This window comes from Balaenoptera ricei, chromosome 8 (genome assembly GCF_028023285.1).
Source record: "Balaenoptera ricei isolate mBalRic1 chromosome 8, mBalRic1.hap2, whole genome shotgun sequence".
Taxonomy (NCBI): Eukaryota; Metazoa; Chordata; class Mammalia; order Artiodactyla; family Balaenopteridae; genus Balaenoptera; species Balaenoptera ricei.
The window spans coordinates 109,527,293-109,543,752 of record NC_082646.1 but is presented as its reverse complement, the minus strand read 5'-3'; the positions used below and the strand labels follow the sequence as shown (position 1 = coordinate 109,543,752).

The 16,460-nt window shown below is 45.9% G+C and overlaps 1 protein-coding gene across 23 annotated transcripts in view; it reads right to left on the bottom strand.

Annotated features, from left to right (window-relative positions):
• Positions 1-16,460, bottom strand: part of PPP6R3 (protein phosphatase 6 regulatory subunit 3) — a 129,593-nt gene that overhangs the window by 57,869 nt on the left and 55,264 nt on the right. For 22 of the 23 annotated variants that reach the window (XM_059932212.1, XM_059932214.1, XM_059932216.1 and 19 more), the window contains 5 exons: positions 14,289-14,521; positions 9,550-9,736; positions 5,779-5,916; positions 2,821-2,886; positions 554-666 (listed from right to left, as the gene is read on the bottom strand). In XM_059932212.1, coding sequence (XP_059788195.1) covers positions 554-666; positions 2,821-2,886; positions 5,779-5,916; positions 9,550-9,736; positions 14,289-14,521 — 737 coding nt within the window. The remainder of the gene's footprint in view (positions 1-553; positions 667-2,820; positions 2,887-5,778; positions 5,917-9,549; positions 9,737-14,288; positions 14,522-16,460) is intronic. The other variant, XM_059932219.1, reaches the window with a different exon arrangement.

The window sequence follows — 16,460 nt, the reverse complement described above, 5'->3', positions numbered from 1 at the left end:
TAGTGGATCCTAAGAAGAACTTCTGATTAAAAATCACTGACTGGGAATTCCCTGGTAGTCCAGTAGTTAGGACTTGGCCCTTTCACTGCTGATAGTGCGGGTTTAATCTCTGGTCGGGGAACTAAGATCCCGCAAGCCACGCGGCATGGCCAAAAAATAAAAAAAAAAAAAAAAAAAAAAATCACTGACTAAGATGGGTCAAATTACTTCATACACCTATCTTCCCCAAAGACCATGGAGGCAGTGACTGCAGTTATGATGTCACTGCCCCATCCATGATAGTTTTATAGAATTTAGTTTACAACTATTGAAAAGTTCAAAGTCTACATATAAATGTCATTTATTTACATTCTTACCCTGTAAGTCTCCAATGGGCATCATGAGTGGCTGAGTTCAGATAAGCAGGTTTTCCTGCCTGCCTTCTCAGCCACCCACAGGTTATTTTCCAGGGACAGGACTCCCACGTTAAGAAACACTTACCAAGTACTTACACTGGTAGCATGTCAAATAGCATCAATATGAAAAAAGAACAAGAAGAGAGTTTCAAACATACTTTTCTAGAGTGGCAAGCAGGGGGTCTGGCTCTGTACTGTTCTGAATTTGTAACATCTGGTCTCTGCTCAGGCGAACAATTTCACAAAGTGACTGTGATGCATTTGAATGCCGCTAAAGGAAAGAAGTACAATTTTAACTATAAAACACATCAGAAGTCAAATTTATAATAAAATAAAGTTAGTGAAGAAATTGCTTAAGAAATAACACAAATTAACACTGGCCATAAGCTACAGTAAATAAAAAGCCAGGGTCCAAAGAAATAACTTATGTCAAGCATGAGTATTTTACCCTGCCAGGCTTCACTTAACAACACCACAAACAAAATACATGTTACTTTGTGTAGGGAAATGTAATTAAAGTTCTGACAAGGAAAAATTTCTTTAATTAAATACTTGAAGAAAAAAATATCCCCCCAATTTATATACTTTTAGCAGCAAAGAAAGATGAACACAATTCTTTGGCTTAAAAAAATAAACGCAGCTTTCTGGAATATACTAATGGATAAGAAATATTACTTCTTCTTTCAGTGCACAGTGTGCTATTCTACAGGAAAGTTCTGCAACCTCAGCACCAAATGCCTATGCTCCGTGGCATGTGGCACTGAGCATCACCTGCCCAGCGAGACCAGCAGGTTCCAGCACAGATGACAACACACACCAGGATATCAAAATCCACTGTTTGCAAATCAGGAGTCTAACATTTCCTCAATAAATATATGCAATTCATCACTTAATACAAAACGGAAGTATCAACAGGACTGTCCAAAAGACAAAATTAACTTTCCTTGCAAGTCAGTTAGAGAAGGTGCTGATGCCCCAAATGCTTTGTCCTTTGCAAAAAAAAGTTGCTGCAGAGTTGGGCTTCTCCTCTGTCAACTTCTCCTGGACCCTCCAGACAGGGACAGTACCTGCTGAGCAGGAACCTAGTGATGAGCAAGCCTCGTCTGTGGATGTGTCCTCCCCACGCCGCGAACAGGGCAGGCCACGCTCCTGTCCTCACTCTCCTCGGCCTGCACCGGCCACACTTCCAGCACATGGGAAATGTGCTCTTGGAACCATCCAGCTCCCCCGGCCACAGCAGGAGGGCTCACCACCCCAACCAGGCCGAGGGCGCCGTCGAAGCTCTAGCACCCAATACGTGCACACACTAGAGTGTCCTTCCCGAGTGTCAGCAGTAACGATACCGTCTCAGGGGAGGGTGGGAATCAACAGCCCCTTTAATGGTTAGCTCTCTTCTTTTCTTTTTTGAAGGGGGCGGTGGGATGGGGAGCCTGCTTTAGATAAACTCCAGGTACCAAAAGTTTTTTAATGGACTGCAGTAGAAGGGGCTACATCTACCTCCACAGGAAATCTGTCTTGGTGGGGAGAACACGCTCTGGCCACATGCTCCTTCCTCTGCACTGTCCTCTATGGCGCTCACTCTCCAATTAATCCAAGCTAGAGGCATCCAAGAAGGCTGCCCATGCCCCATGACACACCCTGCATGTTGTTTGAAACAACTCCTTTGTAGATACTACACTGAACCATGTGGAACTGTCATTTCCATAGGCAGAAATGGCCAAATGCTGGCAGCTCCACAAGGCTCAGTCCGCTACCGAAGGCGGCAACAAGGGCAGCAGCAGAGAAGCAGGGGGACGGCATCCTCTACAGCCGCATACCCGCTGGTCCTGGAGACCCCACCCCACCCCCAGGCATCCCCTCAGCATGGAGCTCAACGTGCAAACTCCAAAGCAGCTTCAATTCTACTGCCAAGTCAATCTTTAGCACCCAGGACGAAGGCCAAACCTGTCAGCACAAAAGCCCGAGCCAGGAAGTAGGACCACCAAGAGCTCATCACTCTTAAGGATTCAATGGTGACCAGGATCCTGCTGCGCTGTCTGGAAAGCTTTAGCCAGAATGGAAAAAACAAATGCACACAGACGTGGCCACATCATTTGGGCTAATGATGAGTATAAAAGAAAAACAAAGTGTGGAGGAGGTTTGTAATAAAGGCAAGCAGATGCAGCACGAAGTCTCAGCTCTAAAAAGGAGATGGAGCTAGACCCAGGGCTCACTGTTTCACATTTTGGGAAATTTTCTGAGTACCGGCAAAATGCAATATTTTTAAAAGCCTTTGGTGTTTAGAAACCTGTCAACTTGACGAATGCCAGGTGATCGCTGTTACCTACCCTCTACCTTCACACCTAGTACAATTATGCTCTGTGCCCAAATAAACATGGTTCATTTTTTTTTTTAATCAAGTTTATAGTCACACAAGAGAACTTACATCTTCTTCTTGCGATGGATGAACTATTTCCACAAGCCTCTGGATAATTTTCTCCTCATTTAACCACTGTAAAACACATTGTAGAAGTAATCATAGCAATGAGTGGCTCTTGTTCAAGCCCCAATGAAGATTAACATACTTGGAAATATCCATCACATTTTAAGTAGAATGTTACAGGTTTTCTCTGGACTTTGAACACTACAGGAAATTAAAAGTCCCCCAAGGAAAATGCCAGTGAATATATTATTTTAACAGTAGCTACAGTACCAACTACTCCCCAAGTCACAATACCCACATCCAAAAATTCTATACATCAGTTTCTTAGTGATGTTAATTCTCAGACACTGAGTACTAAAACGGTCTGTACTTTGGACATGAAAGGGGGCGGTGCGGGGAATGGAACTTACACATTTTCTGTAAGAGAGCATTCAGTTTAAGAGAGCTTCAAAAAGGTTGAGAAAAGCAATATTTAGTAGCAAGCCTCTGGCTTAAAACACATGATGAACTTTTACCTTCTAAAACCAAAACAACCACAGGAAACGTGGGGGCTGGCGGGCACCACAGAAACAGAGTTTGTCTGCCCTGCCACATGCTAGCAAGCTATTACCATGATTAGGACACTCTCTTCTTCCACCATATATGAAATACTGCCATGAATGAAAATATGAAGGGGATGAGAATAAATGAAAAATCAGCCGGCGTAATATTAGTTCCACAAGAAACAGGAACACCGTAATAAACAAGGCACTCACTACCTGGAACGGATGCGCGCGTTGTGTGCGCACATGCACGCACACACACAAAATCCCAAAGGTTAAAAGAGATGGCAGCGGGGCTGGGGGTGGGGTGAGGCTAGGGGTGGGTGGCAAAAAATCAAACACGCTTTGCTAAAGGCATGTAGAGAAACTCTTAGGTTGTCTCCAGGCTCCTTAAGGAGAACATGCCAAAGGAAAATGCAAACAAAAGCTATTAGGAAACTACCACAAAGGCAGAGGCCCTAATTTACATTTTAAGATGTTTTAAAATGTGTACGTGAAGTACCCTGTGTTTGAATCTGTTCAAACACAGATTCTGACTCAGCAGGGCAGGGGTGAGACCTGGGATTTCTAACATGCTCCCAGGTGATGGTACTTTGAGTAGCAACGACCTAAAACAGGATGCAAACACCTCTACAGAGGAGGTGGGGCAGAGGGTCCTGACGGCCACGGGAAAAAGTAGGAAACTTTGTGGGCAGTGAACGAATCAATCCCCCACCCTCACTGCCTCCACAGCTACTAACAAGCACCGACAGCCCAAGCCCACGGTGGGCCCCCCAATCAAAGTAAGACATTTAGGAGTTTCTAACTACCCTTCCCCCGACCTACGCCTTTATTAACCACCTACCACCATATCCCTCCAGAAATGCACCTATTCCTTTGGAAGTGGGCCCTAAAATTCAACCCAGCAGTGACCAAAGGAATTCTAAGAAACCATACTGAATAACTTCCCCCAATAATAATCCAAACATGAAGGTGACCATCCCTCTTATCCTTAGCCACCTCCCCTGGAATCCCCAGCCTCTACTGAGAAGAGACTCACATCCACAAAAGCACACCTAAAAGGGCCAGAGTCCCAATTTAGGGCCCTCTCCCACAGACAACTCCCAGGCCATCCACGAGGTCCCCCCAGCTGACTTCCTCACATGACCACGGTTCTCAGTAGACCTCTGCGTGCTCCTACAGACCCAGCCCTGACCCGACCCCCAGACTCTCCCACTCACACAAACACACGCTCTGGCACACCTGCCCACCTCGGTAGAACATGCCCTTCCCTGGGACACCACCCGACAGACCCTCCTTCTGGGCCTTCAGGTCTTTAGCTTTTTCAATAAAACTTGTTTCCAGAGTTCTAAAGTTTGAGGTTGAGTATTAAAGATGGATTGAGGGACTTTCCTGGTGGGGCAGTGGTTAAGAATCCACCTGTCAATGCAGGGGACACGGGTTCGATCCCTGGTCCGGGAAGATCCCACATGCTGCAGAGCAACTAAGCCCGTGCGCCACAACTACTGAGCCTGCGCTCTAGAGCCTCTAAGCCACAACTACTGAGCCCACGTGCCGCAACTACTGAAGCCCGTGCACCTAGAGCCCGTGGCTCCACAACAAGAGAAGCCACCACAATGAGAAGCCCGCGCACCGCAACAAAGAGTAGCGCCCGCTCGCCACAACTAGAGAAAGCCCACGCAGCAACAAAGACCCAATGCAGCCAAAAATTAATTAATTCATTCATTCATTTAAAAAAAAAAAGATGGATTGGACTGAGGAATGGTTCTGGAAGGAGGCAGTGAAAGGGACAAAAGAGAGGAAGAGACAGAAAACAAGAAGCAAAGACGAGAGCCTGTGAGAAACCACATCTTCAAGTCACTCACACCCTCCTCTTCCCACCCAAATCCCACCCAAGGCAGCTCCTCAGGAAGCACACATATCCTGAAATAACCACCTCACCAAATTTTAAAATATGCGCCCTTTTGGAGGTAAACTCCTTTCTCCTTCTTATCCCATGCTCCCAGGTATCCACGAGAAGAAAGTTACTTCTGAAGCCAGATTCCCTAGAAATGCCAACACCTCTTCTTTTTGACTTTCAGAGATATCTCTGCAGTGTGACCATCTTCTCAAGAAAGAAGCCTCACAGCATACTCAGATGAGACTTTTAGCTCCCATTCTACCTTCCCACTCCCGCTGAAGCACAAACCAGCAAAGGGAAAGAACCCCTCACAAGGAGACAGCCTATGTACCTAGGGATGTGCACGTCGGGAATCCTAATCCTGAAAAATCTGAATCTCTTCCCATTTTGGAATCCACCCCCCACCCCCGTTTCCCAGACCACTTCCTACCAATCCCCTAGAATCCCGCCCAGACTGAGCGGCCCAGCAGCTCGAGCACCACTCCCCAGCCCATCCACAGCGGCCGTGATCCTACTCACATTCAGCACATCCTGCCTGGGCTGTGGAGGCTCAATGCACGTCAGGAGCCTGAGCAACAAGTCCATGATGGCCGATGTTCCTATGTGCTTCATAATAAGGTCCACAAAGTCACGTTTCTTCTTTAGGAAATCCACAATCTAGAGGAGAACAGCCACAACTGAAAGACACATCACTTGGGAACTATCAACTTTAGGATGCTTTCAGTCACGACCCATCTGGCTGCCCCCTCCAAAATCTACCACCACTTTAAGTTAAGGAAAAGCAAACGCTGAATTAGTAGTAAGATGTCAAATTGGAAAGCCTTCTAATTGTTACAGTATTCAAAAACCTCTTGGGAAAAAAAAATCTCTTAAATTATCACATGTTCCCTAATACAAACACACCATAATCTTTTATTTCTGTTCACTTTCATTATTAATTCTCAAAGAATGAGGACTAAAAATTTAACACCCTATAAAGAGCAAGCGAATACATCACTTAATAGTTTATGGACATAAAGCAAGTCCATTAGGCTTTACATGAAAACACAGAATAAACATTCAAAATCCTAACTGTACTCTAGCAAGTAAGAAAAAAATAAAATAAAAATATAAAGATTTCTACATCAAAGTGGCTAACTCATGTGCCACAGAAAATCACATTTGCATTTTATTTCAGCAATTCACCTGATCAGATTAACACAAGGAGGGTGAGTGAGTGTGGAAGAGGCTGACAGTTACCCCGAGGGGTTATGAAAACAGTTTTACAGTCATGACCGCCACCTGGGTCTCTTCTGCGCAGGAGGAAGAAGGCACCTGTTCTGTCCTGGACACCCTTGTGTACCTTCTAGTTTCTGTCCGTGTGCACAGATCACCCGTTCTGAAGTCCCAGAAGCAGCACGGTCAGCGTGGCAGCTGCCCTGACAAAAGTCACCGGAGTCTCTCAGAAGCCTGTGAGGTAGGGTTGCTCGACTCAATGTTATAGATGAGGAAACTGAGGCTCAGACCAGTGAAATATCTTGCTAGAAGCTAAAAAGTGGCTGCCCTGAGATTTAAATGACCCCAAAGCCACAAGTCTGCCATTATCCCACACAACGTCTAACAGCCAAGGATGAACTAAAAACTGCCTCACACCATCAGGTGTAAATGCAGGATTAACCGTCACATGTTGCTTCTCTAGACAATGAGGTTGAACTCTGTAACGTAAACCTTCAAGAAGTTATACATAATTAATCCACTCACAATTGAGTCACGTGGTAGTTTTTAAAAGCACAGTGGAGAAGAGAGGAAGAAAAAGTCAAATGTGGCCAAAATACTGCATTATTTAGTGGCAAAAGCACTGACTCTGGAGCCCAAGGCACAAGTCCCAGCCAGGGCCGTGGCAGCACAGCAAGGGCAGCGAGCTGGAGGGCGGCACTGCTGCGGGGCTCGCCCAGCCAGCACCGACGGCGCCCCACGCGGCTGGACCTCCTGCTCCACGCGTTAAGCCATGTCTGCACTGGTTAGGTCAGACTGAGTCTGAATTTTTTTCATTCCTTGCAGTTGCATATATCCTTACTAATACATTATGTGATGGGAAACCTTTATTTACACTCACAATTCTCAAAAGGATAGAAAGGTGCAGTGTGACCGTTCCCTGAAGCTGAAAGAGCAAGGGCTCTCGAATCCTCTCGTGGCTGAGGGCTTAAACGAGAAGTACGACGAGCAGCAGAGCGAATGGGCCCTCCTCTCGGCATTTAATTGGCACGTGTCATGTTCTTTACACAGGTAGTATGTCTGGCCTCAAAGACCAATGCAAATATGTAGAACCCCAGAGAGCTTTAAGTGTATTCTCACTCTATAATAAAGGCACACTGAAGTCCAGGACCCACAAATTAGGGTTTCCCTAGCACGGAGTGAGGAGAAAAGCACGGTGAAGGCGTGAGACCTGTCTCATCGTGACTACAACCGTCTGGAACTGACGAGCGCCTTACACGGATGGGATGGCTTGCACTTCCCTACAACAGTCAGCAGTACTGTCACTTCTCATCAAAAGACACAAGAAGGAAAGACAATCTGTATTGCAGGGATCATGATTTGGGGATTACTATCTAAGAAAAAAGAACCTCAGTTCCAATACATTTAGGAAGGTAACCCTGCTCAATTAAGAACACGAAAGAACAGCCTCCTCTAAAATAAGACATGTATCCACTTTGCCTTGGCAGAGGACAGGCGTACTGGGCCTAAAATAGTTCCCGTGCCTCCGTGTCTGCTGACAGCAAGGACGGGTCAAGGAGCCTGTTTTCCACCGCGAAGGACGCCAGGCCCAGCTGGTGTGACCCCTGCACCCCTGCTGGCCGCACTCTGCAGGACCGTTAGTTCGCACTCGGGCATCTGAGGCTGCTGTTGCTCCCTGGGTGCCTGTTTCCGTAAATGGATCACAGTCTCCTCGTAAGCAGGTCCTTTTCTGCACCAGTTCCCACTAGAGCTGTGATTCTCAAATTTCAGCGTGCACCACGGTCACCTGGGAGGCTTCTTTTTTTTTTTTTTTTTTTAATTTATTTATTTTATTTACTTTTGGCTGCATTGGGTCTTCGTTGCTGCACAGGCTTTCTCTAGTTGTGGCGAGCGGGGGCTACTCTTCGTTGTAGCGCGCAGGCTTTTCATCGCAGTGGCTTCTCTTGTTGTGGAGCATGGACTCTTAAGTGTGCCGCAGGCTTCAGCAGTTGTGGCTCACGGGCTCTAGAGCTCAGACTCAGTAGTTGTGGCGCACGGGCTTAGTCGCTCCGTGGCATGTGGGATCTTCCTGGACCAGGGCTCAAACCCATGTGCCCTGCATTGGCAGGCGGATTCTTAACCACTGTGCCACCAGGGAAGCCCCTGGGAGGCTTCTTAAATCCCAAATTGCTGGCCCCACCCCCAGAGGGTCTGATTCAGTAGTTCTGTCTGGAATGGGGCTCAAGATCTTGCTTTTCTAACAAGTTCTCGGGTGGTACTCATGCTGTTGGAGCAGGGACCACACTTTCGAGAACCACTACACATACGACAGACACTTGGAAAGCAAGTTTCCCAAGTACAGTACATCTGAATTAAGAACAAAATGAAGCCTTGGGTGGGGGCGCGGGATGCGGGATGCGGGAACATGGATGGACACCACCACGAAGACGACGACGACAACGACGAAGGAAGAGGAAGAAGAGGGGGGAGAGGCTCCTGCCGGTAACAGTGAGGAATGAGCCCCTGTTAAGCCCTTCCGGACAGGAACAGCAGAGCTCCATGTGCACGCAACATGACAGTCAGTACCCAGATGGCTCAAGTTTTTGAGTGGAGTCAAAACAGAAACAATCACCATTTGTATAAACTAATCATCAAGTGCATTTATGGGAAAGCTTTTTAAGTTTCACCTGTGATCATCATTAGGGGAAAGAAAAAATAAACTGTTACTTTACCATGGTCACTAAGATGCCACCCACACACCAACCACTCAGTGTGCACCCTCCTCACACTATCCTCACAAACGGACCCCAACATTCTCATGCTTCCAACCACTTGTCGAAAGAGGAAGCCAAAGTATACTGAAAAACTGAGATGTGAGGTACTCGGAAAATAAGAGGTCAAATTAGAATGTATTCATTAATGAGTAAGTCAGTGTTAAGTCAGCAAGCATTTAGAATGCTTAAGGTTTAAAATATATTCTTTTACAGAACCTGGATTTAAGGCACACTCAGAACACTGAAGCAACAAAATTACTGGGGGATCATCTCAGGGGGATGATCAGCCCTAATACTTACCTTTTTGGAAAACAGTATTTACCTGTTCTGGTTTTCTGCTGATAAGAATACTTAGCACCTTGCTGAAGAAACTGGCAAGTAGTGGGTTCAAGGGGGAATCGTTTAGGAGGAAGCTATACAATTTCATCAGCAGGGATTCATCTTCTCCCAGTCTATCATTCATCTGGGAGACGTCAGAAGTGAGCAGCTCACAAGATATATTTGGATACCTAGAAGAACAGGACACCCGTATCATCATCTGTATTAACGGTTTAATTACATCAAGTAAAATGCAAATCAGAAAGGTTTCCTAAAACTTTCTGAAAAATAAACAAAGTCATCTTCTGGGAATTAGAAAATAATTTCAATCCATTCCGTCCAATTTAATCTAGAGAGATTATAAAGTGAATTTTCTTCTGTGTCTAAAAAATGGTTTCTAAACCAAGCTTTAATAATAGGAATACATTTTCCCCAACAAAACTAGAGCACACCTGGGACTCAGGAGGCAAGGGCGGGGCCTCCTCAGAGGAGGTGCGATGGGGCAGGTCAAAGCCTGGGGCCGCAGCCCGCAGCAGCCTGCTCCTGCGTGCAAAGCAGCACAGCTCAAAGGACAACCGCGGGGGACGCCCATTTCCAGGAAACTGCACTGCACACAGCACCCTTAACTACTCAAGACACATTCAGGTTCCTGGACAGGCTGCCTGTATCCTCAGATGGGTTGTAACTGGAGTTAGAAAGCTGGGCTTATCAAGTGTTCAGTCCATATGACATGTTAAGAGAATAAATATTCTGATACACTCAAGAGAGAACAGGACACGGCCTGAGTTACCCAGGTGGGAAAACCATATACAGAGCTCTCCACACCAGTCTTCCAGGATCTTGTGGGATCAGCCCACCATCAGATCTCACTGCTGTGGGACACAGCCCTCTTCCACAGGCCCCACGGCCCTAGAAATACCTGTACCCCTAAAGCACGTTTGCCCCTGAGCGCCAGAGCACTCTCTCTGAAAAGTTGGCAGTAGATGCATTTTCTCCACTCACTTCTTTTACCACAAATGACTTCTCATCTGTTCTCAGAGCAACAGTGGAGACTCCAAGGCCCGTCCAGACTACACTCTCCCCCTCCCATCGTTCACCTCTCTGCTCTTTATCCCTCCCAGGTGAGTAGCAGGGAGTGGCAAGCTCAAATGCTGATCAGGACAGGGAGGTGACAAAACAGCCAGAAGCAGCTGTATGACAAAAGAGAGGGGTAAAGACTGTGGCCGGAACCCATGCAGCACCCCTGAGGCATCCAAGACAAGCAAGCAGCCGCCTGTTTGGAGACCACTGGCTTGAGAAGCAACTGGCAACAGACCAGAAGCTGCAGCACCTCGCAGGTCTGCCATGAGGGAGGAACACTGAACCGTATGAGAATATCCCCAAAGGAACCTTTGCAGGGAGAAAAAAATCAAAGACAGACAACAGAACTGGCAGGTGTGTGGGCACAAAGATCACATGATCAAATTGCTGTCTTCCGGAGGCTACGGCTCAATCAAATTAAAGCCTTCCTCACTTTACAGAACACATGGGCTCAAAGACCCCATAATACAAAGTCACCAATGTGCCGGAGGCAGGAGCAAGCAGTGGCGACAGGTGTGGCTTCTGGAGTCACACCACCTAGGCTCAGAACCTGTCTCCACCACTTACAAGCTGTATGACCTCGGGCACGTTACTTAACTTCTCTGGGCCTCAGTTTCCAAGGATGCAATATTAAGAAAAGTCCTTACCTCACGGGGGAGAATAACACATACAAAATACTGAGAAGAAGGCCTGGAATAAATAAATGCTAGCTGTCTTAATTCCTCTTTAGTTTCTACTTCATAAAACTGTCCAAATGCTGCAACAGGGCTGGGGGCGCGGGGGTAGGGGGTGGTGGAGTCGGCTCAACTGCCCCAATTTGAAAGCTGCTGGCAAAGGACTGGGAAAAGGTGGAGACCCCAGCTCCGGCTGCAACCCAGTGTGTAGGGAGTATTCTCAAAATTCTGATGCAGAAGGTCCAGAGGAGCGCATGGGCAGCTTTTAAAGTTTTTCACCTGTTTTTCCACCGGTGACCGGGAGGTCTGACCGAGCTAAAGAAGCACGCAAGTGGGGGCCCAGGCACGAACACAAAGGCTCAAAGTTCTGGTTCGGAACAGGCTGGGGCAACTCTCACTCTACCTCCCTAAGATTAAACAAGCTTCTGAAACACCCCAAGACCTCTACGCCACCCCTCAGCAGGGCCTCTCCAGCCCCACCCCACCCTCTGACCTCAGCTGCTTTGTCCTGAGAACACAGAAGCGATGGGAAGAGAGCCCAGCCCAACCATACCCCTGACCTGCACCCGGTCCCCTTCCTCCTCCCACTATGAAGCCACCCTACTGTCCTCTCGACCACACGCCCTCCCACCGAGGCCAGCACAGAGCATCACGAGACCTCCCACTCCCTCCACACCAGCCCCGTTTCCCCCTGCGCTCATCACCCTCACCAGCACATAAACAGACCGTTATTTCTCGCATCTATGAGAAAAAACAAACACCACACCTCTCCTGGCTCCACATCTGCCTGTAGCTCCCACTTTCTCTCTCTGCTCCTTTTCCAGGGAACTATTTGAAAGAACTCTCTGCTTTGTCTCCAATTCTTCCTCAGAAGCACTGCAGCCTGGCCTCCGTGTCCACCAACCCGGAGAACCTGCACTGAAGGTGCCCGTGTGCTCCACGCTGTAAATGCCAATGGTTACCTGGCCTGTCAGCACAGCCCCTGGATCCCCTGGGCCCCCTGTCCCATCTCCCCGTCCTGAAGCCTGGCCTCCCTTGACATTGAGGGAAGCACCCCTCCTGGTTCTCCTCTTGCCTCTGAAGTCCCTCTGTGGGAACCTGACCCAACCAACAGCATCTCAGCTTTTGGGTTTACACTACTACTTAAGGACCTATTTTTAAAGTTCTGTTCAAATATCTGCTAAATTATTTAAAACTGAGGTATCTGTCATTAAGATTAAAAAGTTAGTGTAAAAATGACAAACCTTCTAACACCTTGTGTATGATCACTGGATTAAAAGTGATGGGTTCAATCCACATGTGTAACTGATACGCAGTTATGAACTTCACAAACCACAGCAATCACCCCATCATCCGTAAACTAAAAAGCACTAGTCTAAATTTCCTTAGATGACTATAGTCAACCTTAACCCAGAGAAGCTTTCAGAACCCCTCTGAAAAATCACTCTGCGCTAATCCAGCTGTCCGAGACATCCAGCTCTGTGTATGTTACCACAGCGGGTGGCTCTGTCCGGGCCAGAAGTGCAGCAGAGAACTGCTCTGCTCAGCGCAAGCCATGCTCCCTCGAAATGGTGCCAACCAGAAGGCTGCCTGCCCAGGGAAACACACCTGCTCTCTCAACCGCAAAGGCAGCACAAAAAACGCTGGCATGGCAATACAACAGATGCCACAACTACTTTTTGGTAAAATAAGCAATTTCCACAAGGCTTGCTTACTCTTCTCCAGTTAAAGAAGTATTAGCTTCATTCAGCATGTGAGAAAACAGACCCAAGAAGGGTAAGCCTCTTGTTCAAGTTCTCAGAGCTTCTAGGAGAGGGCTACACCCATCCCGGGTGGGCCTGATACAAAGCCCACACCACGTTGCCTCCGGCCAGGATAAGCCCACGACAAGCAGCACCCACACAGGCTGGTTCACTGTGAAGGGAATTCCAAAGTAGCAAAGTATCTATCTTTGGGGCGGCAGGAGTACACTGGTATTCCTGTCAAATTTCTGTCCTTTTCTTTTCTAAGGTACTGCTCTCTGAGTGGAGACGTGCTGCATGCTAGTTGTCAACCTTAATGGCTGGCAGAGAACACGACTTCCTTGAAGATCCAAGCCACGAGAACTTGAAAGCATTACTAAGTATTATTCCTCTGACAGCAAAACTCTCCCCACAAAGAAATGAAAGGATATCTGAAAAGGGGGACAGACTGGGGGGAAAAGGGCAAAGGAGAATCTACTGTAGGCCATAATTCTTCCTATTCCATTAAGTTTATTTAATGCATAATCAATGACTTTTTGTTTTGTTCCTGAATTGGTTCTACTTTCAGGCAGAGAGGGGGGACAAATATTTCAATAGAGTTGGAGATGGAAAAGTAACTAACTGAAACCCCAACAATTTAAATACATATGGAATATTCGCAGAGTTTCCAGGGGTCCGAATACAAAGTGTTATAAGCTGACGACACCAGTGGTGAAGTAGATAAATCCACTGCCGTTATCCAAGGTGTTAGCTGCTTAAATTTAGCTACACTAATGTTCACCAAGACCCATACCCTTATTTTCAGATAACAAAAGGTCAGAATTTATTTTATCAGCAGCACTGTTCATAAAACAAGCTCTGACCCAGATGTGCTGTGTGATCTTGAGTAGTCACATCATCTCTGTCTTCCTATTTGCAAAAAAGAGAAAATACTTACTTGGATTGTCTTACTATTTTAGGAAACTTTATCACTGTTTATAATGCACTTTGCCCTTAGACAAAACCTTTTGGCCAAAATTTAGAACATTCACTTTAAAAATCCTGTGATTTCACTGGACTTAGTTCTAGAACGGATTGTTTGCTCCACTGAGCCTGTCGCTCCTGACATGTTAACATTCTGTAACTGGTCTACGGCATTCTGTAACTGGTCTACTGGTCTGCAGAGCTGCTAGACAATAAGGACGATAATATACCCTACCCCCGCTTCACTTCAGCCCCACCCTAAAGAGAAGACTGAATTTTCTTACTTGTATCTGATCTTTTCATCCATGTCTTGAGGTGGTTCTTCAATAATGAATGAGACTAAATCTTCGAGACATTCTGCTTTTAACAGGAACTCTATAAGTTTGCGGTTCTGAGCTTTACATTCCTGTAAAACATCTTCCTCATCCATCAACTCCTTCAGTGTTACATCTTCTCTTTCTAGAAGTGTGTCTATGTGGGATGATGAGTGAAGATCAAATTTCCAAAACATGCTGCTCTAAACAAAATGCAGAGAGTATTTCAAATACAATTTCAACTTCACATATTAATTTTTCAAATTTCCATCTAGTTCTACAGTCTAAAATGTCAACTTGGGTCACATAAGAAAAACAAGTTCCATATAGAATCTATAAAATACTTTTTAAATAAGTAAAATTGGCAAGATTTTTTCCTTCTCAGAAAATATTTTTATCGACAACAAAAAATTCTGACTTGAAAATGCTGAAAGAATGCTAAAACCTGGGATGATTTTAACCTGCAAAATTAACCCACCCATACTTTAAGAATTTAGTGCTGGGAAAGGAAGAAAATAAACCCTTTCTTCAGGGTGAAACATACATTCTTACACAGAACTAATATCTTCAGTAACAAATGACAAGTATTGAGACCTAAGTACATGGTACTCTTCAGAATATTACAACATTAAATAAATAACCACCACGAACCAGAACTTTTAGCCACGGACAGCATTCACAGCTGAAAACCTGAAAGCCATAAAATGGTAAAACCTATGCCATTCTTAGCAAAGAAACAAAAAACTGTAGCAAAATCACCTTAAAGAACAATCATTCACCTTGTCTTCAAAGTTGATCACGGAAAATTCGATCCTAGGATGTCTACAGATTGACAAAAGAGTTCACTTTCCTTATTTCAAATACTTCAGCGAAGTCACTGACTGAAAAGCCATTAGTGACATTCAAATACCTTCCCACGTCCCACTGGTATCAGGTCAGTATGTGCTTATTTTGGTCTATAAGCCGAATTTCTGCTAATCTAATGGTCTCTCCACTTGAAGTTAGAAAACTGGACACAGTTAATAATTTAGCCTTAAGTCTTAAAAAAAAAAAATAGGTCTCATTTAAAGTAGTATGTCTTTTCATTTTTTTGTAATCCCACACATAAAGGCAAAGTATAATGAAAAGTACTAATAAACCACAAAAGCAAATCTGATATCAAGCCCTTACTACTGGCTAGTTATAAACAAGATACACACTCATATTCATCAACTGAAAACTATAAATGTCTACAAACCAAAGTCATACTTCTAAAATATGGATCAAGATATAATCACATTATTTACCTCAATTAAAAACTGACTTCCAAAATTTTTTTTTTTTTAATTTATTTATTTATGGCTGTGTTGGGTCTTAATTTCTGTGCTAGGGCTTTCTCTAGTTGCGGCAAGCGGGGGCCACTCTTCATCGCGGTGCGCGGGCCTCTCACTATCGCGGCCTCTCTTGTTGTGGAGCACAGGCTCCAGACGCGCAGGCTCAGTAGTTGTGGCTCACGGGCCTAGTTGCTCCGCGGCACGTGGGATCTTCCCGGACCAGGGCTCGAACCCGTGTCCCCTGCATTGGCAGGCAGATTCTCAACCACTGCGCCACCAGGGAAGCCCGACTTCCAAAATTTTAACCTTATAAAGGTAACTCATCATATACTGATTTACAGAGAAAACTGATAATTGGTGGTGATGAAATAACAAGTGTTGGCAAACTTCGGCCCACAGACCAAATCCAGCCCACAGACTGCAAGCTAAGAACGGCTTTGATAATTTTAAAGGGCTGTTTAAGAGAAGCATATGTGACAGTGACCATGTGTGGCCTGCATATTTACTAGCTGGTACTTTACAGAAAAAGTTTAGCATCCCCTGCTCAAGAGGAAACAGAGTGCTGACTAACACATTCCTTTCTGCCATCTCTGAACCCACACGGGCATGCCCCCCACAGTCCTCACAGCCTGCCCGGAGGGGCGGAGCCATGTGGTGTCAGGCGGGACTGTCTACCAGACCCATCCTCTCCCTTCCTTAGGCACTCACCTAGACCGTGTCCCCAACTTCTCGGGCAGGTAGGTACGGCCACATTACACAGTTTTCTCCAATGTGCTGTGAGCCATAAAAAATTCCATGTGCTCCCCCCGGCATGTGGCTGGATGCTGAT